Source organism: Plectropomus leopardus, chromosome 7 (assembly GCF_008729295.1).
Source record: "Plectropomus leopardus isolate mb chromosome 7, YSFRI_Pleo_2.0, whole genome shotgun sequence".
NCBI lineage: Eukaryota > Metazoa > Chordata > Actinopteri > Perciformes > Serranidae > Plectropomus > Plectropomus leopardus.
The window spans coordinates 23,907,084-23,931,294 of record NC_056469.1 but is presented as its reverse complement, the minus strand read 5'-3'; the positions used below and the strand labels follow the sequence as shown (position 1 = coordinate 23,931,294).

The 24,211-nt window shown below is 40.3% G+C and overlaps 2 protein-coding genes across 4 annotated transcripts; one reads left to right on the top strand and one right to left on the bottom strand.

Annotated features, from left to right (window-relative positions):
- Positions 1-3,642: 3,642 nt before the first annotated feature.
- On the bottom strand, positions 3,643-14,080 carry flot1b (flotillin 1b). Of its 2 annotated transcripts, none has more exons than XM_042489387.1 (13): positions 13,961-14,080; positions 12,707-12,757; positions 12,156-12,231; positions 11,748-11,838; positions 8,745-8,888; positions 8,479-8,598; positions 7,996-8,091; positions 7,253-7,405; positions 6,202-6,383; positions 6,067-6,112; positions 5,765-5,902; positions 5,220-5,384; positions 3,643-5,127 (listed from the first exon to the last, which is right to left on the bottom strand). In XM_042489387.1, the coding sequence occupies exons 2-13, from the start codon at positions 12,747-12,749 to the stop codon at positions 5,101-5,103; spliced, it is 1,281 nt and encodes a 426-aa protein (XP_042345321.1). In that variant the 5' UTR covers positions 12,750-12,757; positions 13,961-14,080; the 3' UTR covers positions 3,643-5,100. The 2 variants fall into 2 exon arrangements, with proteins under 2 accessions (XP_042345321.1, XP_042345323.1); XM_042489389.1 differs by having other exon boundaries at positions 12,707-12,759; positions 13,991-14,055.
- Positions 14,081-17,913: 3,833 nt separating this feature from the next.
- Positions 17,914-22,429, top strand: tubb5 (tubulin, beta 5). Of its 2 annotated transcripts, none has more exons than XM_042489371.1 (5): positions 17,914-18,041; positions 20,583-20,691; positions 20,883-20,990; positions 21,087-21,331; positions 21,443-22,429. In XM_042489371.1, the coding sequence occupies exons 1-5, from the start codon at positions 17,985-17,987 to the stop codon at positions 22,253-22,255; spliced, it is 1,332 nt and encodes a 443-aa protein (XP_042345305.1). In that variant the 5' UTR covers positions 17,914-17,984; the 3' UTR covers positions 22,256-22,429. The 2 variants fall into 2 exon arrangements, with proteins under 2 accessions (XP_042345305.1, XP_042345304.1); XM_042489370.1 differs by having other exon boundaries at positions 20,880-20,990.
- Positions 22,430-24,211: the final 1,782 nt, after the last annotated feature.

Below are 24,211 nucleotides of genomic sequence, written 5' to 3'. Positions count from 1 at the left end.
GCTACCAAGTTTTGCGCAGGCTCTGCAGCAGCACTGGCGTCGCAGACAGGAACACGTGAGATGTAGTCTGCAGTGATGTTTTGACTACCTGGCCGGTCCTGCATGTAATACTGGAAACACATCAGCCTTGCTGACCAATGTGCAGTTCTCATGCCAGCTCTGCTCATGCCTTTGGTGCTGAGTAGAGTGGTGAGAGCTTGATGGTCTGTTCTGAGTGTTAACCTGTGGCCCCAGACGTTCGTTTTCCATCGTTCCACAGCCCAAACACAAGCAAAGGCTTCCTTTTCTATTGCAGAGTATTTTCTTTCCACAGCTGACAGGGTGCAATAAGCAAAGGCAACAATTCATTCAGTATTATCAGTATGCAGCTGCATCGGGACAGCATCTAACCCATAGTCTGAGGCGTCGTAGTAATGAATGTCAGCAGGCTGGAGATGTAGATGGCAAGTGCTGCGCTATTCAGGAACACTGTTTTAAGCTTAGAGAAGCTTTTATCTGCTGCATCAGTCCACTGGAATTCAGCCTATGTGTTTGTTCGAAGCAGCTGTCACAATGGCTCAACCACAGTAGCATAGTTTGACAGCTACTTGCTGAACCAGGAAGTTAAGCCCAGGAAGGAGCGTAGAGCTGCCATGTCTTTTGGTACAGGAGCGTCAGCGATGGCAGTCAGGTGATATGGGCTCGGGCGTAAGCCCTCCTTGGAAATGAGATGCCCTAGGAATGGAATGTGTGTTTGACTGAATGTGCTTTTGTCAAAGCTGATTTGGAGGTTTGCGTCTTTAAGACGCTGGAGGACAGCAGGTTTGTCATGTGTTTCACGGGAGTCTCCATAGACTATGATGTCATCCAGGTAGTTTTGTACTCCTGGCAGATCCTTCAGGATTGGCTGCATCATTTTCTGGAAGGTAGACGGTGCTGAAGCCAGGCCGGAGGGAACTGAATTAGGCCATCATGGGTTGTGAAGGAGGTCAAGTTGAATCCGGCTGTAATGAGTAGCACCAGCCAGTTCTGCGAACAAGTCCTCCATATGAGGAAGAAGGTGACAGTCCATTATTGCACTCCTATTCGGCTCACGGAGGTCAACACAAAGCCTCATGCCTCCTCTGCATTTCCGTGCTACCACTCGGGAACTCATCCATTCAGATGTATCCACTCAGTCTATGATGCCCGCTTTAAGTAAACGTTCCAGCTCAGCCGACACCTCCTTGCGAACACTCAATGGTAGACGTTTCAACTTTGACGTACAGGTTGCACTGTGGGAGTTACTTGTACTTGTGAATAAACCCTTTTACACACCCAAGGTGATCAGGTGAAGCAGAATCAACATTGTTCACTATGGATCTTTGGGTAGTGACAGCAGAAGCTTTTGTATTGTCCTCTTGGATGTAGCTCACTTTGCCATCAACAATGCTGATGTTAGTGCTTTAATCAGAACAAGCCCAGCAGGGGTGATCCAGCTTTAACTATGTAAAAGGAGGCTGGAACTGTGTTGGCTTGATCTGGAATAGAAACTGTAGCTGGTCGGCAGCCAATAACAAGTAAGTCATCTTTTGCATAAGTGATCACTTTCACTTCAGGTTCTTTGAGTGGGCAGTTTGAAAAATGCTGCCTGCAAACTGTATCTGGCAGTATAGATACAGAAGCACAGGTATCTACAATTACCTCAAGGACGTGAGGATTTCCTTGTGGAGCTTTAATGTTGACATTACAGGTAATTTTATCAAAAACTTGACATCATGGACACAGAGCACAGCTAACACTGGTACTATGACATCTTTCACTTCACTCACTCCCGATTTGCATACCTTGGCGAAATGTCCTTTTCCCCCACAGTGGTTGCATTTCCCTCCTGTAGCTGGGCAACTTTTATCACTAGCCAAGTGAGTCTGAGAGCCACATCTGAAGCATTTGCGTTGCTGTTGGTCACCTTCTCCATTTTTGAGGCGGTCTGGCAGATTTTTCGCCATGTTTCGATCGTCATCGGCGGGTCACCAACAAGTCGAAAGGCGGTGGGCTCCGCACTGAAACACTCACCCTCGTCGCCAATTGGTGGTGTCGTTTAATCAAGTAAAGAAACTACCATTCTCTTCAAGATTTTACTTTTTAACTGCGCGCGACACTCATAACGTGCATCTTGCAGCGTCCGTACTTCCTTTCCTCGATTCTCTCTCCTCTTCCGCCACACCTCTTCTTCGCACCTGTCTCTAACTCAATACCCTGTCCCACAGCGACAAGCTGTGATCAGGGAGTGTAAAGGCAATTACAATAACGTATGCAACAGTATAAAACACAACAGATATACAGGCCAAAAAAGCAAAAAAAAAATCATTATTTAGCATTTCGAAAAAATGGCCAAAAACGCCATAGTATAGAATGTTGAAAAATGACAAATTTTTGACATGTCATAAAAATGGCTGAAAACGACATGTTATTGCTTCTAGAGATGCATTGTATTATACAAAGTGGAAATAAAGGCCAGAAGCTTCATAATTTAGCATGTCGAAAAAATGGCCAAAAACTCCATAGTGCAGTATGTCGAAAACATTTAAAATTTGGAGGTGTCAAAAATAAAGGCTGAAAACAACATCTTATACCTTGTAGAGACCTTTCATAGTATACAAAGGGGGAATAGAGGCCAAAAAGCCCCAAAACTTAATAATTTAGCATGTTGAAAAAATGGCCAAAAACAGCATAGTATAGTATGTCGAAAAATGACAAATTTTGACGTCATAAAAATGGCTGAAAACGACATTTTATAGCTTTTAGAGACCTGTCATTGTGTACAAAGTGGGAATAAAGGCCAAAAAAGTCCAAAACTTCATGTCAGAAAAATGGCTGAAAACGACATACAGTAGCTTGTAGAGGCGTGTCATATTTAAGCGATATCACACGAGAGGGAGCGATGTCATGCTCGTATATCATCGGGGCTGTGATTCGGTTGTGGGCACGAAGCCACAGTTCAAGTAATTTATATAAAAATTACCAACTACAGCTTGACCATAAACTTGCTTAAATACCCTGTCATAAATAGCATAAAAAATCATACTACAGTAGGTCATCCAATACTGCAGAATAGCAAAACATTTTATGAACCATTTTATCTAGATATAAACAGTTTGCATCACTTACTATGTTTAAATTTGATTATTCAAATTATTAACGCAGTAATGCAAGTAGGGGTCAGCAGCACGTATGATATATTTGCTATACATTTGCATACTATATTGATAATGAAAAGTACTTATCTGCAAACTCAGTCCAAATCTCAGCATGATGGGAAATATAGGCTAATTGGTTGGGACTGCAGTGAAACATGAAAGGCTAAACAGCATCAAGAAGCAGAATATTTGACAATATTTATGACATAGTCTCATGTCCATCACAGGCCTCTGAACAGAATCAAATTAAAATCAAATATTGGCAGACTTTGTGATATCAGCAAATATTGTTTTGTTGTCCTATGAATTGATGTAATATAGTATTGCGATTGACATTGTAATTTTCACCCCTGATGTTTATTAGGTCAACTATAGAGTCCCTGATTCATTTTCTGTTAATCGATTATTCTCCTCTTTGCTCCACGTGGGCTTAAATGAAATTTAAGCCACTTCAATGACGCCACTGATAAAACCCAGCAACAGGTTTCAGTGATTAAACCATGTTTTATTGTATAGATATTACAGAACATTTCACTATAGATAAATCTTGGAATACTTTACTTGTATACAACTTCAGAGCTATGCAAAAACTACTCACGTCAACTTAAAAGTACAGACATGCAACAACACATCCTTTAAGGGAAAGTAAAAGATTAGTCACAAGAACACACAACACATATAGAGACTGATTTGGCTTTCATCTACGACCGTCGCTACTGATGGCCGATGGCTTAGGATCAGTTGGATATGTGGAAAAATTCCCTGACAGAAGTGTAAGAGGCTTAAGTAAAGAAGTCAACTTGACTCAACGGTTGAGGACTTTTGACCAGGCACTTGGCAATAACAAAATGCATAAGGCTTGGCAGCTGGAAAACTTTTGGCTGTTAGAGAAAAGTCTGAAAAAAGAGCTCCTGATATGAGAGGCCAAACTGTTATTCAACACCTTCCAATATGCAAAATCTGTCAAAATCTATAATAACACTCAGCATCACATTGTTATGGAAATCAGTACACTAAAAAAAAAAAGACTAAAAAACATTGTATCTCCCATGAATCAGTTAAAATTCCAGGCAGCAAAGACATAAAGACAATAAGCAGCAGGCAGTTTAGTTAGTGATGGTCCTTCTTTACAGAACTCTTGAAGACACTGCAGCAAAGTCAGAAGTCACGGTTGTTTTTTGTTTTTATCACTGCAACATACTTTCATTACTTTCAACAGAAAACCACTTCGGCTTGTTCCCATCAACCACATCCTTCCCCTCCTTTCTGAAACACAGAAAATTCTTCCACTGATTCTTCCACTTTTGTCAGTTATTACAAAAGACATGCAGAGTAAACTGTCAACACCACAATTTTGTCTTTTTATCATGGATGAGTGGACAGAGATCAAATAAACACAATGCTAGGTTGAGTTAATTATTAGTAGATAAAAACAACAGTAACAATACACTCACGCAGGACTTAGAGGAATGATGCTGCGATAAAGAGCTCAGCACCAGTTAATGGCCTAAAAGGCACAAAACTTTTTATTTATCTACATTAAAAAGTGAAAAAAACCCCATTAATAACAGCTAATTGACCGAGTCCCCATGCAGATGACAGCAGCAAAAAAGTAAAAACTTGCATACTTTAGGTAAAGTATAAACCAACAAAGATGGGAATTCCTGTCTCCTGGTAAAAAGAATTTGCTTTATCAATATTTGCATCCCTCACAGCTGCTTTGCTTTTGCCTACAGCAGAAAGCATAACAGCTTAGATGGAAAGAAAACCACATAAAAGGACAAACTTTAAAAAGAGACACAAGTGAAACATGCATACACACAGACAAGACTACGGTGCTGCAGAGTTGTTACAGTGGTTATAGGCACGAGGAGGAGATGTGGAACTCCTAGTCTGAATATTAGTGACACCTCTCCTGATAACTTCCCCTCTCCCTCTCTTCTTAACGCACAAGGGCGGGCGTTCCAACCTGCAACGACAGCGAGAGAAGCTTCAGATATTAACCACCTGCTGCGGTTGTTCTGTCTCACGTTAGTCTCTCACACACATGCTCCGGCTCACCTGGGCGATGCTAACTCCGGTGAGTTTCTCCACAGCGGCGGGCAGCCTGGTCATGATGTCCAGCACCTCTCCGGTAAGTTTGGCTGCTCCCACATCCGAGCCGCCACTGGAAACCATAGTGATCTTTTGAGCCTCCGTCAGTGGCTTGCTGATCTCCTCTGCCATCTGCAGGACAAAAACGAACAGAGGAATTAACGGTTTTACAACTTCTGAATGGAACTGTAAATTATAATTTACTCCAAATGTTGATTATTGGGTGAATATTTAACAGTAACCTTTCCAATTGTCTAATAGTTGGTTATGTTCATATTAACTTCAATGAACTGTACCATCAGGGCTTTCCTTATGCATTCAATTCTAAACTCACTTTTGGATGCATGTCTGAAAAACAATGCAGTAACATATGTACGTATATAAGCATACTATATGGGATTTATAAATGAAAAACTCACGGGTTTTCAAGGTTGGACAGTCACACAGTATTTTATCCCACAGCTCTAACATTTATCTTCATCTATTCACTCATCTATGAGAGTCAGACTGACCAGTGGCAGTTTCTCCAGCAGCATGTCCACCATGGCTCCTTCTTTGTACTGCTTGAAGGCTTCTGCTTTCTTGGCCATCTGCTCTGCCTCAGCACGGCCCTTAGCCTCCACGGCAAAAGCCTCTGCCTCGCCCTTAATCTGCGGACACACTCTTGCATTATTATCCTCACAATGTTCAGAGTTAAGAAGATGATAGAAGGTTACAGGAATACAAGTTCTGGAAGTAATTATGTTCGGTAAATGTGATATGTGAACAGACAGCGAGGGGAAAGTGCACATGGAAAACATGCAGCAGGACTCACTCTGATGGACTCGGCCTCGGCCTCAGCTTCCATGATAAGCTGCAGGCTGCCAGGCGAAAGAGAGATTGCACATTATGTTTTATCAGTGGTCATCAAAACTATATGACACAAGAGCATTGTGTCTCTAGCACTCACCGCTGAGCCTCAGCCAGCCTCTCCAGTCGGTATCGCTCTGCTTCTGCAGGCTTCTTAACCTTGGCCTCCAGCTCCTTCTCTTTGCGGACGATCTCCTGCTCCTGTAGTGTAATCTGCTGAGTCCGCTCCACCACCTGAACCTGCATCTTCTCGTCTTCAATGCGCTGCTTGGTCTTGGCCACCTGACGAGGGAAACAAAGAAAAAGGGAATAACAACACTACTCAGCCTTCAATCACTGAAAAGTGATCAGGTGTCATCTGTGATCTGGAACCCTTTTTTTTTTTACACAGAGATTGTGTGATAGAGCTGCTACTAAGTACAGGCAATAACAATCATTTACTCTGTTATATGGTGGCCAGTTTCGTCCTCGGCTCAGAGGGCAGAGAGCTCCTGAATCTCACTATTTTTCCAATTTGCAGCCACTGTTTTTCTTCTTTGAGTTAGCTGCTTACTGTTAACAGCTACTTTTTTAGCTCTCCCACGGTGGGTCGCACACATAACACATTATCACTCCTTGTCTGAATTGCTCCATTAGGCACCTGTCTCTTTCAGTCCTCCCTCCTGAAAAAGCCTGGTCTGCTCTGACTGGTCAGCTTTTACAAATCTAAGACATCTGTGCTATTGGTTTCTCTGTTGCGCCGTCATTGCAGCCGGGAAAATGACTGAGCAGCATTTTCTACCTTAAAAAAACAAAAACAATAAAAGCTTCCAAACCAAAATCTTCAAACTGGACATATTCCAGCATTACACGTAATCATGTTGCTACGTGTAGCAGTGTATGTAATGTAAACACTTGCAGTAATGTGCCTGGAGCAGGTGACCGTATAAAGAAATCTGCCACGATCTGAAGTCAACTCGGAAGTAGAAAAAAATGTTGGAAACATTCATAACAGTCTGAAGCGTGAGGTTTTTGCTCACATGGATTACTTTTACATACGTTTACTTCATTATTTGAAACTTGGGTTTAATCTGAACATCCAACGTTAACATTACATGCAAATGACAGAAAGCGTAGCCCCAAGAGATCAGAGCACAAACAGATGACTGTACCTGAAGCTGATAGGCCATTTCTGACTCAGCCTTCTTGGTGTTGACCTCAACATCATAGGCTGCCTTTTTCAGCTCGTAGTCTCTCTGGGCTTTTGCCATCTCGATCTCGTTCTTATACTGAGCTGAAACCTTCTCCTGCATGGCGTGCGCCTCCTGTATAGAGAATGTAGCAGGACAGAAAACAGGAAATGTTGGTTTTTCTCTTCGAACGATGGATTATTGTCATCTTCAGATGGTTCATATGAGCAGATACATGGTCCCTACAGCTTGAGGCAGGGTAAATTTAAAACGTTTTACATCTTTTTTAAATCCCACTCGACATTAAATTTAAGACCAATTTTACAATAACAAAAACTGAATAAAAAAGAAAACATGAACCGACATCAATTGCTTAGTGTTAGGGACAACTGTACTCAAATATTTATTGTAATATTAAAACATGATGTTTTAGTGATGGTCATGCAAAAGGAATTTGGCAAATTTCCTATTTCACAATAAATAAATACAAAAGAGTTATTTTGAAGTTCTACAATACAAAAAAAACAATTAAAAAAATATTAAGCATATCCTAAATCCAATTACTGAGCATTTTTAAGACTTCGATTCATTTAAGAAATGTTTACGCCAATTAAGGCCTTATGTTTTTAGACTAATGAATTCAATGCCCTTTAAAGCTGTGTCGGGATCCATGGGAACCATGAAATAGGCAGAATGATAGAGATGAGGAAATAAGATGATTTTACCCTCATGACAGCATCTCGTTTGTATTGAGCCTCTCCGATCCTGGCATCCTTCTGCACCTGGGCTGTTCTGGCTTTACCCAGCGAGTGAAGGTAGTCCTGCGAGACACAGACAGAGAAGGGAGGAAACAGTGACAATCGAATATGAGCCATCACAACTCGAGCTGCAAAAGGGAAGGCAGTGCATTAGGCAAACAAAAGCAAGAGACTGTGTGGTTTGCACTGAAGCTCTTAGACCTATTTTATCACTAATGTTAAGAGCAATGGGGGTTCTGTTGAGTCAGACACAGTGAGTCAATATTAATCGCTTAAGTGCATTACTGCAACAGAGGAAATAATGTGAGACTAAAAGCGTTTGTATGAAAATACTTAAGGCCCACAGCGACATTCTAGTTTATGCGGTTCCAGTTATAAGTGTTTGGTGTTTTGATACTCAGTTTTTTGTCATTAGCACTGGCAGAAAATACCCCAAAAGATATTAAGTACCTGATCGTCATGAACATCTTTGAGCGTGTAGCTGACAACACCAATCCCCATGTTGACCAGGTCAGAGGAGGCCACCTTAAACACCTGCTCGGAGAACTTCTTACGGTCCTGGTAGATCTCCTGCACGCAAAGATGGATATATTCAGTTATATATTAGCATTCACTTTGTGAAGTCAGGGATGAATTACTAACATGACGCCTCCAGACACTTATTTATGGGTGGAAAATGTCAAGAAATACTTTTTTGTTAAGGTCAGTCCACAAACCTCCACAGTCAAATGGGCGATGATGGCTCTCTGATGTCCCTCCAGTGTTTCTAGGGCAATCTGGGCAATCTCAGCCTCTGACTTACCCATAAACATTTGGCAAGCAGTGGCCAGCATCTCTTTGTTCTGGCCCTGGATCTTCACCTGGAAAAAAGACGGGAAAAGAAAAGTTGAGTAGCAGGTTAGATATTAAGTAAAAGGTTTGCAACAGTAAAAATCTGGCATTATCTGACTTTAAAGGTAAGCCATTAGCACAAGAATTAAAGTATTTAACCAACATAAAGAAAGCTCTCACATAAATCTAAGCTGACTCTGCAGTAAAAAAAATGGGGGCAGCGAAAACAGAGAAAAAGGGTGTTTTTGTTTAGGAGGTAGAAAACCGACAACTAACAGAATGCTACGTACATATCAGGCCAATAAACCGTTCCACATGAAACAGTGGCAGCGGTCGATCTCGTATTACCGTTGCTCAGATAGCCACAACATGTTTCTGAAAACACTGAGGCAAGAAATTTGCAATACAGTTGCAGAATCCTGGTTTATATTTGACCAGCGCTGCTTAGTTTTACAGTTTGATCTGATTTTTTAAAGCCTCTGTTTTCGGTGTCCAAGAAGTAGTATGGCACCGACTTCCTATTCACAAACATTAAGGGGAAGCACGACATTTAAATATGTTCCTAAAAACATTTTAGGTGAGAAATAGGCAGTGCAGTAATATAATCTTGATTTGTGTTGGATCAGAACTACCTAGTGTTACGTGTGATCAGACTGCGGTCTAACTTTGAGAGCGGGGGGCGGGTGTGTCTCTTGATCAGCTCTATGCGTTTTGTGTCTGAGGTGGAGGCGTGTTTGGTGGGCAATATGAAAATGCAAAAGTACAGCCTGTAGTTCAACAACATCCCCAAAAGCCAGTGAAACTGACTAGTATTGTGCTCTGACAAAAATGTTTGCCTGATAATATTTTGTTCATTGTTTCCGTCCATTCAGACTGCAAATCCTTCATTATCAGTCATAAAGAGACCATGAGACATGTTTCTTTAGACCAGTGTCGCTTTTAGGGGTGGGCAGATTGATACCAAAATATTGATTCTTAAGGTACCACTGTTTTCGTTTGAAAGATCAATTCTAGCATCAATAGATCAAATCACAATGTTTATTTACAATAACTTTGGGTGGAAAAGTGCCAGGTCACGTACATATAATCAAAGCACACTGAGCAAATTCTGCCTAAACTGATAAGTTCTAAGTCACATCAAAAAGGCCAACCCAAAAAAGTAATATCAGTTTAATTATACGCTATATTTAGAATTTGCCTTGCTGTGGGACAGCCCTTACTGATGGGGATTTGAAACTATATAAAAACGCCAGACTCCACTGAGAAAAAGTCATTTTCCTGCACCCAACAGTGGATTAGCTGGTCTACCTCTGCCCTGATCACCTATTGTGCAAAGTGGAGCAAATATTCAAATATAGAGTAGACTTAAACTGGTAGTGATTGTTTTAGGTGACTAAAATATGTTTTGCTGAGGCCTAATCCACAGCAGTACATTGTTTAGCTTCCATGCTAGTATCTGCTGTTTCAAAGACGCCAGCAAAGCATCACAGTTCTTAAAATCAGTCAACAGATAGGTCAGATAGGTTGGGTTGTTTCATTTTATGTCTTTATATATTATAGTTACAACTGAAAATGACGCCAGAAATACCCAGAAGTGACCATCTATACTTCTATAGGATCAAAACTATAACAGGGATCAGTTTCTCTCTTCTGTGTTGTACTCATTTGTATTTTAAGAGTAAATATGTCTTAGTAAACAACATATTGTTGCCATGAACACATCGAGTACAAGTACTCTTTGCTTCTCCACTGCTGTCCTCCCCTCAGCGTGAGATCAGCAGACTCCACTGAAGCTTTTACGAGCCTCCTGAAAACTTATTTATAAGAAAGCCTTTCCTTAAAATTCTGATTTGATGGCGTTACATTCTTCACTGTCATTGCATTTTAGAGTGGTCCTTTGGTCCTTTTTAAGTTTCGACGTGACTATTTTATGCACTTCCATATACTTTGCACTTTTACCTGTTTTAAAGTCAAGAGTTTGCTCTATAACTTTGGCGTTCAACCTGTTTTATATGATTTCATCATTTTTATCAGCATCTTATCTGCCTATCCATATGGTTATTTCTTTTACTCTTAATATGTATTAGCTTATATGAGCTTAATTCTCTTATTTACACTTTACTCAGTTATAAAATTGTATTTTTGAACTTACACCCTCATATGTTTTTGTTTGCAGTGCTATTTTATTATTTGTGCTTTTAATGTCCTTACTGTTGTTGATTTTGGTTGTTGTAAGGGACAGGGAGGGGCTACGTGGGTTTCTGACGTCTTATTTTATTCTGTAAACCTTTTTATCTGGGATCACTTTGTGCTTAAGCTTGAAAAGTGCTGTTTGAATAAAGATGATGATGATTATTATTATTATTATTATGTTTATGTTGTGTAAACTGAAACAACATAAAGGTCATACAAACATTGCGCTGTGGCATGTATTCTAAAGTGGATGCATGAGAACTTAAGAGTGCAACAGGAAGGAGGGGAGGAGGGAAATGCCTCGGCTACCAGACCCCCAACAAAGAAACGAAGTTCACTGGCAGAGTCTTTTCAGAGAAGCTTAGGTGTATACACATCCAGGTGTACAGTGGTAAAACGAATATTTTAGTCAAACTGGATCTTCAGCCTTGGTTAATGTTACATTTTTAAACTATAATTGGTCATTATTAGCTCTTATTTCTCTTACTCTCCTCTACATTAGAGTAAAAAAGCCACTTTGAATAACTGAGAGTAACCGTTTCAGTATCGATGTTGTTAATTCTGGCCCTGAATTACCTTAATTAAAACCTTTTTTTTGCAAAATAATGTTTTTTTTGTGAAAACCCCCCACAGCTTTTTAACTCTATTTAATAAAAGCCTCATGGTATTTCAGTCATCCAATTCTTTAAGCATACCTGTGCAATGCCAGTGACAGAGATAGGGACACCGTGGCGGGTGTAGACTTTGTCACTCTTCACATTTAGAGTCAGGGTGTTGAGCGTGATTCTGAAAGGAAAAGGCATAAAATGACAGTGAGGGTGGAGATGTGGATGGATGTTATAACAAAGAGCAAGAATGAGAAGGCTCAGCAAAAGAGAGACAGAGGAATTTAAGTCAATTATTGTCCACAAAAACCACTCCCCCATCCTGCTAATGACAAGCTGCCCGGTAATGGATTCAGCAAGAAGAAAATATATCTGCAAATCATGTCTCCTCTAATAACATAAAATGTAACAACAAACCCCTTTTTTGCTGACCAACAGACAAAATCAGGCAGCTGTGTTGTACTTAAAACATAAAAGAGATACAGAAACCATGATCACCTCTGGATCTGCTGAATACATGGGAAGACAAACACTCTTCCACCAGCAATCATTAGAGGAGGAGAGCGGCCAAAGCCTGAGGGGGGAAAAAAAACACAAAACATAAACATTACACTGCCATTCAGTAACATAGAGGTAGTTATTCATACGTATACAGTAACTGGATGTAGGGCACAGTTTAACTTGCAATTCTGTATTACAACAACATGAGTAGTGCAAATTATTCATGATAGTCTACATAATATTGCAAGCCGGAAATTTCCTTCTTCACAGCAGACTCTAAGTGTTGCTCAATACAATCTTATCACAAGACATGTGACGGTTAAATCACATGATGTAATTTCACTGATCCACTGTAAACAAAGCTTTTATCACAGAACTACTATTACTACACCTACACAGTACAATGACTTTCTGAAAGTTTGTAACAATAGAACATCAACATGCTGGCAGAGGCATTTCAATACCCAACTTTTCTAACATTACTTTATTGCGAGAAATAACCATGAAACTATGAGATCTAGGCAAAACAAAAGAGGCAAGTATCTTACCAGACACAACCATGGCTTCATTGGGTCCACACGTGTAAAACATCTTGACTCCTGATTTGTGTAAAAAAATAAAAAATAAAAATAAAGCCAGACTTTTGACAAAATATGAACATTACAACACGTTTTCTTGGATATAATTGTAATCTGAGTCTAAAAAAACTGGAATACTAGGGGACTGTACGATATTTATAAAAGTAGACGCATTTTTCCTTGAGCCTCCATGAGAGATTGGAGGTAAATACATGCCCCTTTCTACACCATAAATAACCATATTTCCGTTCCTGGCAATGGCAATTGCTGTAATTTGAGGGATTTTTGCCGAAAACACGCCTTTAAAGCCCCCATGCAGGTTTTGAGGTTCTAAGGGTATTTAAAAAAACAAAACAAAATACAACCATTTAAATCTGAATGTCCCTCCCCTAAGCCGAATCAAAAACATTACTCCCTTCCCAGTATTTAAAAATTACTTTACCACCCCCTCCCCTCTAATAAATAGCGAGCAGTCCCTTGCATAATGGATATATGAAACCAGAAAGCTGGATTCCTAAGTATATGTTTTGATTAGATTTTATTTGGGAATTTACAGCACAGCAACTCACACAAGTATTATGACATAAAAAAAATCCCAGATGATAGCCCTTGAAATCATTACCAAAAACACTTAAATGCTGTAAACTAAAATGTTTATCTTTGGGAACATGCAACACTATTCAACAGATAAACAATATCCCTGATTTATGACTGTATCAAACACTATTTTTGCAGTGACTGATGGCAACCATAATGTAAGATATTCACCAGTCACACACGTTTATATTTGAGCAAAATGACCTCAAAGTTTTGGTATTTGATCGATGGATTGTTTGGATGCAAAGACAGATAAGAGTATGGTAGTAACAGGCTACAATTAACACATGTCTATGTCAATCATTCAAGCTAAAGCTCCCACTTTTTTACAGAAAACCAAACCGCCCCTCCCCTTCACAACAACCCCAACACAGGGCAGTCAAATTAACATCCTGTTCTTTTTAAAGAGCATGTGTTATCATAGCCAGAGAAGCAAGATTAACGTCAGAAATACAGCTCATCAAATGTAAAACCGAGCAAAGACCGCTATCTCGCATGCTAACATTAGCTATAGTTAGCTGAAAAAAGACAGCGGGTTTGGGGCGAGGACGTCACTACGCTGGCGGAAAACAGCTCAGCTTTAAGCTCATACTGCATTACATAACAAATTTGATCCGTTACACTCACCGATATCCCGTTAATACAAATAGAGAATCCCTCTTTTTTTTAGGAATAAATCGAGCTCAGTTTGCTTGTTGCAACGCTCAGGACGTGACCCGTTTCCCGTCAACTGGAATTGCAAAAATGTCTGATAGCAGGGGGAAGTGTGCAGTGACCACGCCCATCCTCATGACAACAATGACGCCTCGATGACGCCATCTAGTGGTCAACACCATGGGTCAACAGTGATAACTGCACACTGTCCTTTTTTTAAAACTATATTTTTATTGACGTTTCAACTGCACATCCCAAAAAAAAAAAAAAAAATACACATCGATATCCAAATATAGGCTACATCTCCTCACACAGCCACACACTCCCACGGACAAAAAAAAAAAAATTCTGCCTTGATTGTATCAAAACTGTTGTGCATCTATTTTGGCATTGCCCTATTGTGAAGAATCTAATTTATGTAAGGCTTAATTTATGTAATTTTATTTCTGAAAATATTGGTGACGGTTTTGTCTTTCTTTGGAGGAATGTGTGGAAAACCAAATGTACATGATTAATCTTATTATTATATTGGCCATATCCCATATCCATAAATGCAGATTCACAGGTTGAAGACCATGCTTTATTGCTTTTAACAACCAGACCACAAACACATTGATTTAATTCAACACTCCCCAAAATAAAAAGCTATTAAAACTGTATCATAATTCAAAAGTTCCCTCCTCATTTAGGCATTTCATCAGATTCTGACACCAACGTTATCTTTTTTTCCCTCACCCATTAAAACACAGTGCTTCAATGTAATGTAATATTTAACAGATGAAACAAAGTTAAAGAATTGATTTAATTCAACACTCCCCAAAATAGCTTTTTGTCTTTTGTTTTTTTTTTTTACCTATTTATTATATATATATATATATATATATATATATATATATATATATATATATATTTTAACATTTTGTATTTCATATTTATACTTGAGTCTTTCAAATATTTGTCTGTTTGTTTGTTCATGTGCTGTACTTCTTACCTGATGTTTTGTATAGGCCTATTTTTGGTCTGTCAGCCAACAGGATGTATTCAGTAAATATTACATTATGAAATGTTTTATTCAACCTGTTAGAGATGATTTGACAATGTTGATTTTTATTGACCTTGGTATCTTTGCATCGCCCAAGGCATCAGCTACCAGCTGTCGCAGCAGAGTCAGTAACTGTGCCTGAATGTACGTTCTTATATAACAAATTCCACAGCTTACTTGTGCATTAAATGTCTGATTTACATCAGAGGATGCAGCATTTAGCAGAGAGAGAACAAACGAAACAAAGGACATGATTGAAAGACTAAAAAAAAAACAGATTACCATATTTATGTTGTGATTTTTAAAGGAAGTTGCCCATACATTAAATGTCTGACATTTTAATTACCATCAGAATAATAAAAACATAATATTATTACTGACTTATGACTTATGGATCTCAACAGTGCTCCTCTACATGATTGATGTCTGCACTGGAATAACGTCTTGGTGCACGCCAACATGTATAATGTATTTAAATATGACAGTATTAATGTCAAAAATTGAAATGCAGTTTTGCATAGTTATTAGACTTAGTCTCACAGCTATGACTGCTTCTATTTGTAAAATAAATTCAGAGTAAAATTATATTTAGTTTAAGGAATTTCAATAAAATATAATGTCAAGAACTCCTGAACCAGACTATGTCATAAAAATAATAAATCACCCAGCAGCAGAGTTTGGTTTATGCTCTGTAATCCACTATTAAAACTCTAATCTGATTATATCATGGGCATGGACGGAGACGGGATCAGGGGCCGAGCTCGCCCATCAGATCCACTCTGACCAAACATCAAGCATCAAGCCCAGACTTTTTACCACAGGTATAAAGGGAGCTTGGATCAAAGATTTGTCCTCTTATTCGAACAAGGCTTTGAGTCGAGGATCAGTTCTTCATATTTAATCACACAGTCCCCTGGACAGAGAACTGTAGCTTACTGGCATCATTAACAATCCAATTCTTACAGTATAACTTTGTTTTTGGGAGGCCTCGGACAGCAAAGGGTCATTTTTATGCTGCTTCATACCAACATACATGTGTTCAACAAACTTTATCATAAGGCTGTGTCAGCTCACTTTTTCTGTGAATATCCTACACACTATAGCTACAGAACACCTGCTAAATGGACCTTGAGACAAGATTGTTTTTGCAAACACTTTTCCAAAGCTAAAAATGAGGCTTTTAAGCCATAATGAATGAGAAGTCCTTGGAGTGCCTGGATAAAAAAAAAAGAAATTTTGAGCAACTATATTTCCATGACAACTAGTTGGACTCCATCTGCAGATGAAGACTTCATTGTATTTCACTTTCTTGTCAGATTTCTATAATATTTTTCTCACATCACAAGTCATACACTGTTTCACATTACATTTATACAGATGTACATCAGAAATAATTAAGCCGCTTCACTGCAAATAGTTTTATGGTTTGCTTCTGTGCTAAGCCTACGCAGGTACACAGGTCTTAAAGGGAAATTTTGATATTTATCAACCTTGATCCTATTTTCCCATGTTCTTGTGTTTACGTGACTAATGAAAGAGACAGTTTTGAAACTGGTCCAGTATTGAGGGACAGTGCTGAAGCCACAAGCGGCTGCAGTATGATCACTCATTAGTGTCAGTTCTCACCCACCAAAAGTGCTTGTTTTTGTCACTGACAGGCTCAGATTGGTATTATATGCGTCTAAACAGCAATATAAAAAGAGTCCCTGCAGAGGTCAACCTTTTTGTTAAAAATAAATAATTTTTGTTTAACCAGAAACAGCCCAAAAATTGCAGTTACAAAACTCACACCTCTCTCTCAACCTCTCTCTTTTTTCACCTTTGCAACATTTTTGCCACGTTTTTGCCAAATTGCTAATTTGCTCACATTTCAGAGGTGTAAATGCCTGAGAGCGGCGTCTGAATGCAGCGCAAGAAAACTGATGTCGATCCAGGTTTCAAAGGGTTAAGGTTACATTTTAGCCAAACCAGAGATGGTGATTAATATTAATAAAATTAATATTGTTCCTTAAAATTGAATGTGGTTGGTATAATGTCAGGTCTGTTTCTGGTTACACAAAAAGGACTTTACTATCTAACAAAGTAGTCCACATCTGCAGGAGGCCTTTCAATAACATCAGCATACACTTAAAATAACAATCTGAGCATGTCAGTGGCAAAACAAGTGTTTTTAGTGGATGTAAATTGGTTACATTGCAACCCTATCACTCAATACCAGACCAGTTTCAAAAATTATTAATCTAATCTGATTTAATTAGTCACTCACACAAAGATGTGGGGAAAATGGAGGACAGGTTTAAATATACTGAAACTGCCCTTTAAAAGAAATGCACCAGAGGAACATGGCCAAATGACACCTCAAAGTCTGACTCAACAATTTTAGAGACAAGAGAGTTTTTGATGAATCATCAAGAGCATGTAGTGAGATGAAAAAGGCTTCAGAGCAGTTACTAACTGGGCCTTGTGGTGAGACAAAGGACCCTGAGGAGAGGGGCTTGAGCTGACTGACCTCATCTCGTCTCTGGCTTGAAACTGAAATTCCTGCCATCTGTCTCCTCTGCAGGGCGTGTTACAGTAAGAGGACTGATTTAAAACTGCTGATTGGTTATTCGCTTGTGTTGTCTGACATAAGAAAAAGCTGTAGTACATGTCACTGGGTTTCTCTGGACACCAGCTGGTAAATTTCTGGCCAATCTCTAGATCTTATTTCCACTCCCTGATCTGCAGCAGCGCCCCTCCTCATCCCGGCTCTGGGTCAGTGTTATCAGCCAATCCCTGCGCGCAGCAGCTGGGTCTTGGGTCTAACCACGCCCCCTCCCCCGGCCCCAGCCTCGCTCTGGAAACGCTCCAGCGTTATAAATGCATTGTCCGGCACTTTAACGGTAGTCTACGGTCGGCTCCTCGTCCTCAGCAAGTGATCTGCCTATTCGCCGTTGTGAAACTTTAGCATCCACTATGAGGGAAATCGTGCACATCCAAGCCGGCCAGTGCGGTAACCAGATTGGTGCCAAGGTAAGAAAATATGAATATTGAGAATATTTTTTATTCTTTATTTTTTTTAAAAAATAAATCATATTACTGATGAAACGCCACAGGCACATTATGAAGGACACAATCATATTTTAAGTCCTTATGTGGCTGATTGTTTGATTAAATGAAGACAAAGGACTCCTGTTGTCTCATTACGCACGGTTTTAAAAAACCCATTCCTTTCATAGATATGATACTTTTTTGTATTTTTACACATCGTAAATCATGAAATGCACTTATACCATGCGAAAAAAACTCAATTGTTGGTGTTTATTCCTGTGCTTTTCTGTCTGGATCTTGTGCACTGCGGTAACTGGTGGGTGGGTGTGGAGCAGCGGACCGTGCTTACTCACATTGAAATAACGGTATAACGGGGCTCTTGTGTCTCGACGGGTTTTGTTCACACAACACCGGGCGTGTCTGCGTCTCAACTGTTGAGGATTCAGCTGACCTCAAGACATTGTCTAGGGGGAACAGAAAGAAAAAAAATCAGCCTATTCTTCACTTGTCAGAGCCCCTCAGTCAGTGTATTACGCACTCCGCACTGGTTTCTTTGTCTTGCACAGGCAGATATGGCTGGTATTTTAGACAATGAGTAGAAGAAGGGATGGGAGGCCTGGTTATTTTTCCCCCATATGACTGATGAATCAATAGTTTATATTGATTCGATTTTTATTCCTGCAGGGTGTAGACGCAGACTGCTGTTTCAGCCTGTGAGAAAGCAGGAGGGGGGGCTGTAGAAAGGGTGTGGCATGGATAATTGGTGAAGAATGAATTGCTACCTTTAAAAAGACAATTAAAACGCATTTCCTAAAAGACATAATCAGTGCTTTAAGCATTGAAACACTCTCATATACTCGCTTTTTTCATTTTCTAAATGTATTTTTACTGTATTTAATAGGGAATTACAGTCTGCCTCACAAGTACAATAGGCTAACATCACCCACCCAGTCTTACAGTAACAATTGCAGTCTGCTACAGTCCATGTCCTGAGGGCCCGTTATTATCCCTGTAATATTGCCTCCTTTTGTTTTACAACTGATCATTTGCTACAGACAGCATATGTTTAAGTGGGACCTCTCAAACACACACAGGAATCTTACCCTGCTAGTCAAAAATACCAAATTACTAATAACCCATATATTACAGGATGCATCATTATTGCAGTGATGCTCTGCTGACAGAGATTTTAATGTCCTGCAAAGCAGGGCCTGTCTTTGTAATCAATTTCCTCTCCTAACCAAATTAGGGGTGGGGTGGGGGAGGAATGGAGGAAACAGCTGATGCACAGTGGGTGAAGTCATTGGGTTCTCAATGTATGGCAATTGCCGGTAATGCCTCGAAAGAATATCTACAGGAAATAAAAACGACTTATAATCATTATGTATGCTTTTAATGAATTTTCATAGCACAGAATGCAAACTGTAGTAAATGATGTGTATGTTTAGGCTTGTGCAATTTAGCTTCATGCAGTAAATTTATACACATCTTAATTTTTAAAGCATGGATTTGTGCCTTAGTTTTGCCCAGTATGGTATTAAACCACTGGCAGCGATGATCCTCATTTGCTTCCATTCCCCCAGGACTCATTGACTCAGATGTCCAGTGGATATGATTGACAGAATTGCTGAAGAGCTACATTGTGGTGAATTAGGTCAGGGTGTGGCATTGCTTTCCTGCTTATTGTCCTCATTCTTTCACTGGGCCTATTTTCATTCGTTACCGATAGTCATCTACCAGGTCACTGTCAAATATCTGTCAGTTTGTCCATCTTTTTAGTCGCTCTTTTTCGGCTCTTTGTTCTTGTCACCCTGCTGTGATGTCTCTCTTATTAAGGTCACTTGGTCATTTTTTGTTCTACATGGTCTTATTTAAATGTCATGATACTTAGACCACAGCTGACTCCCAATCTCTTAAGTACTGAGCAGCAATACGGCCTGCTTATCCAGATTACTCTAAATCCTCCTATTGCTGCTGTTAGCAGAAAATCGCAGGCTGTATGACACTAAAAAAAAGGCATAGTTGGAAGATATCACAAAAAATATGTGCACGCAAATGGCTGCCTGCGTATGCAACAGTCGCACCCGCTTATGGGATTTAATGCATACGCGCACTGTGAGTGTGGTCTTTAAAGAGTAACGACATGAATACAGATTTGAAGACAATCAGTGTCTTCAGTGTAGTGTGACCGCCTGCAAATGGAGTTTATTTTCAGTGTTGCCCCTAGAGTGATCTGTAGCCCCTTTGTACTCCCTCCTTTGCATTTTACATCTGAAAGAGCTGCATTCTGCTAAGTCATGACTCGATGGAAATATTAACAGCTGCATTGTATTAAATGGGTTAATATATGGTTAGTGCAAGGGGAAAAAACCCTGTCATTTTCATCAGAATCCAAAAAATGCAAACCCACTGCTGTTTTCCTCATTTAAAGTCCCCAGTCCCATAAACCGCATCGCTAACGGATACATGCGTACTTTCTTTGCAAGTAACTGTCATGTGATACCTTCCATTTTGTGTCTGCAGTTCTGGGAAGTGATCAGCGATGAGCACGGCATCGATCCCACAGGGACTTACCACGGAGACAGTGACCTGCAGTTGGACAGGATCAGTGTCTACTACAATGAGGCTACAGGTATGTTATCTTCCGAACAGCTGATTTGCCATTTAATTCTGCAGTTTCACATGTAATTATTTTCTCGTGGCTGCTGTCATGCATGGATTTTCTCACATTATGTTTCATATAATATCCAAGAATGTGGTTTTCCGCATTATTGAGTTGGTATGTTTTCTCTCTCCCTATCTTTTCTCTTTCTTGCGGAGGAGGTAAATACGTGCCGCGAGCCATTCTGGTGGACTTGGAGCCTGGCACCATGGACTCTGTGAGGTCTGGACCCTTTGGGCAGATCTTCAGACCTGACAACTTTGTGTTCGGTGGGTTGAATAATGCAATGTAATCATGATACTGAATGACTAAAGCCTTTTATGAGCAGAGGTAAAGATGGCTCATATGTCTCTTTTTCCCTGCAGGCCAGAGCGGTGCTGGAAACAATTGGGCCAAGGGTCACTACACAGAGGGAGCTGAGCTGGTGGACTCAGTCCTGGATGTGGTCCGCAAAGAGTCAGAGAGCTGTGATTGCCTGCAAGGATTCCAGCTCACCCACTCCCTTGGTGGTGGAACTGGATCCGGTATGGGAACCCTGCTCATCAGCAAGATCCGTGAGGAGTACCCCGACCGTATCATGAACACCTTCAGTGTCGTGCCCTCTCCTAAGGTAACGTACTCTTGTGATAGAGCAGAAGAATTTTAATTTTAGCTCTTCCTGCCTCAGGTTTTGTCCTCTCAGATCATGAGACTGAAGAAAGATTCTGTCTTATGTCCTCAGGTGTCAGACACAGTGGTGGAGCCTTACAACGCTACCCTGTCAGTCCACCAGCTCGTAGAGAATACAGATGAAACCTACTGTATTGACAATGAGGCCCTGTATGACATCTGCTTCCGCACTCTGAAACTGACCACACCCACCTATGGAGACCTGAACCACCTGGTGTCTGCCACCATGAGCGGGGTCACCACCTGCCTGCGCTTCCCTGGTCAGCTCAATGCCGATCTCCGCAAACTGGCTGTCAACATGGTGCCTTTCCCCCGTTTGCACTTCTTCATGCCTGGCTTCGCCCCCCTGACCAGCAGAGGCAGCCAGCAGTACAGAGCCCTCACTGTCCCCGAGCTCACCCAGCAGGTGTTCGACGCCAAGAACATGATGGCTGCCTGCGACCCACGTCACGGCCGCTACCTGACCGTCGCAGCTGTATTCCGCGGGCGCATGTCCATGAAGGAAGTCGACGAGCAGATGCTCAATGTCCAGAACAAGAACAGCAGTTACTTTGTAGAATGGATCCCCAACAATGTGAAGACCGCCGTCTGTGACATTCCACCCCGTGGCCTCAAGATGGCCGTCACTTTCATCGGCAACAGCACAGCCATCCAGGAGCTGTTCAAGCGCATCTCTGAGCAGTTCACAGCCATGTTCCGCCGTAAGGCCTTCTTGCATTGGTACACAGGTGAAGGTATGGATGAGATGGAGTTCACCGAAGCAGAGAGCAACATGAATGATCTGGTGTCCGAGTACCAGCAGTACCAGGATGCCACTGCCGAAGAGGAGGGCGAATTTGAGGAGGAGGCTGAAGATGATGCTTGAAGATGAAGATGTGAAGGTCAAGATGTCAATGCCAAAACAAAAAATAATCAAAAAAGAACAACCACAAAAGTAACCAAGGAACAAACATAGTGTCTGAAGTATTGCTAGAATTAAACTTTAGCCTTCATTAGCTATCCCATGTGATTGACTGCGAATAAAGTTCTCAAATGAAAATGTGTGTGCCTTTCATTAATGCTTGCATATCACGAAGGATTTCTAGAGATGGATGAATGCTAACTCTGTTGAGGTCAGCAGTTTTCGCCAGTAGATGATATTGATGCACCCATGTGCTATTTCCTGCAGCCATAAAAATAGCTGTGTCAATTAATTTCATCATGCATGAATAAGTAGCATTTTGTTCCATGAGCATTTAGCTATAGAACAGTTATTTAAACAGGAATTCTCAGTCTGGACTATAGGCTGTTGGTGCAGACAAGCAGCAGGACAAACATGGTTTCCAGTTATTTTTGGACAATTTAATGAGGTAATGGTTAAGGGCGCACAGCCAATATGCATCATGATAGAGCCAGACTAAATTTTTTCTCTCTGTGCCAAGAAAAAATAATATATGCGTTTATAGTTTCTCGTCAGGTTTTGCATTGGGGGTGAAGATACATGTGCACCACAAAATAAAGTAAGTAGCTTGTATAACTATCATTTCGACAAATAAATATAACACTTCAAAATGTTGCTGGCAACATTTTGCTGGACCTGGACCAGAGGGCATAAATTTATTTGCTGGGTCCACATTCGTCAAACACAGGCCTCAAGTATGGATAACTACTGAAAGGGCCTAGTGGGCTCATGCCCAGGGGCCCAAAGTGTCATGGGTCCCATGCCCTTCACTTGCAAAACGTCACTCAAATTAGAACCAGCCTGGAAGAGATTTAAAATGGACACAAACAGATGCAAAGAGATACAAAATAACTACAAAAATGGGCAAAACAACTACAAAGAGATACAAAACAACCGCAAGAAGACAAAATGACTACAAAGCAAAACAAAATGAACAAAAAAGAAAAAAAAAACAAGGAGATTTACACAACTACCAAAAGACATAAAACAACTACAAGAAGCCACAAGTTGACTCATTAAGACACAAAATTACCACAATGAGACACAAAATTACCTCAATAAGACAGAAAATTACTTTGGTAAAAAAGGAAAGATTTTCAGTAACACACAGATTACTACCTAGAGACCCTAATGACTACAAAAAGACAAGCACCACAAAAGGATGTATTATGACCAGAAAGAGATGCAAAGCACCAAATACACAAAATTATCTCAGACATCCATACAACTACCAAAAGACATAAAACAACTACAAGGAGCCACAAATCACATCTAAAAGACAAAAACTACCATAAGACACAAAATTACCTCAGTGACACAGACACTGTATTAAGTAAGAAAGGAAATATTTTCAGTAAGATGAAGATAACCCCCAAAAGACTCACATGACTAGAAAGAGATGCAAACCTCCTGTGTCTTGTCTGTGTGTCTGTGTGTCTTGCTCTTATATAGAAGTGGTGGTAGGGTCCATATCTGTGTCCTAGGGCTTATTGTTTTATCATTATCATTAACCCATGGTCCCGGGGTTACTGTGAGGTAATGTGGGCCAAATATAAGCACAAAAACAAATAACAATAGTATTGACCTACCTTTTGGAACCATATTTGAGACTTATCCTCAAGGTCAATAAGTATCATCATTAATACCTTTATACCAGGTTATGTTGTGCCTTACTGCATATAATACTCTACTTCCTACAGAAACTTAGGACAGCTAAATTCCAGAGCAAGATCCTGGTCAACTTCTGCAGAGGAGCAATAGAAAGCATACTAACTGGAAACATCATGAACTGGCATGGTTTGTGCACGGGCCAGGACAGGAAGGCTCTACAGTGGGTGCTTAAAACTGCCCAGAACATCACTGGCTCTCCTATACAGAGCA

Excerpts from the sequence above, each read along its gene's own strand:
- tubb5 (XM_042489370.1), top strand. The coding sequence starts at position 17,985 with ATGAGGGAAATCGTGCACATCCAAGCCGGCCAGTGCGGTAACCAGATT. Across the intron at positions 20,692-20,879 it reads CTACTACAATGAGGCTACAG|GAGGTAAATACGTGCCGCGA; the intron begins GTATGTTATCTT and ends TTTCTTGCGGAG. Across the intron at positions 20,991-21,086 it reads ACCTGACAACTTTGTGTTCG|GCCAGAGCGGTGCTGGAAAC; the intron begins GTGGGTTGAATA and ends TTTTCCCTGCAG.
- flot1b (XM_042489387.1), bottom strand. The coding sequence starts at position 12,749 with ATGTTTTACACGTGTGGACCCAATGAAGCCATGGTTGTGTCTG. Across the intron at positions 8,599-8,744 it reads TCGCCCATTTGACTGTGGAG|GAGATCTACCAGGACCGTAA; the intron begins GTTTGTGGACTG and ends CTTTGCGTGCAG. Across the intron at positions 6,384-7,252 it reads AAATGGCCTATCAGCTTCAG|GTGGCCAAGACCAAGCAGCG; the intron begins GTACAGTCATCT and ends TTCCCTCGTCAG.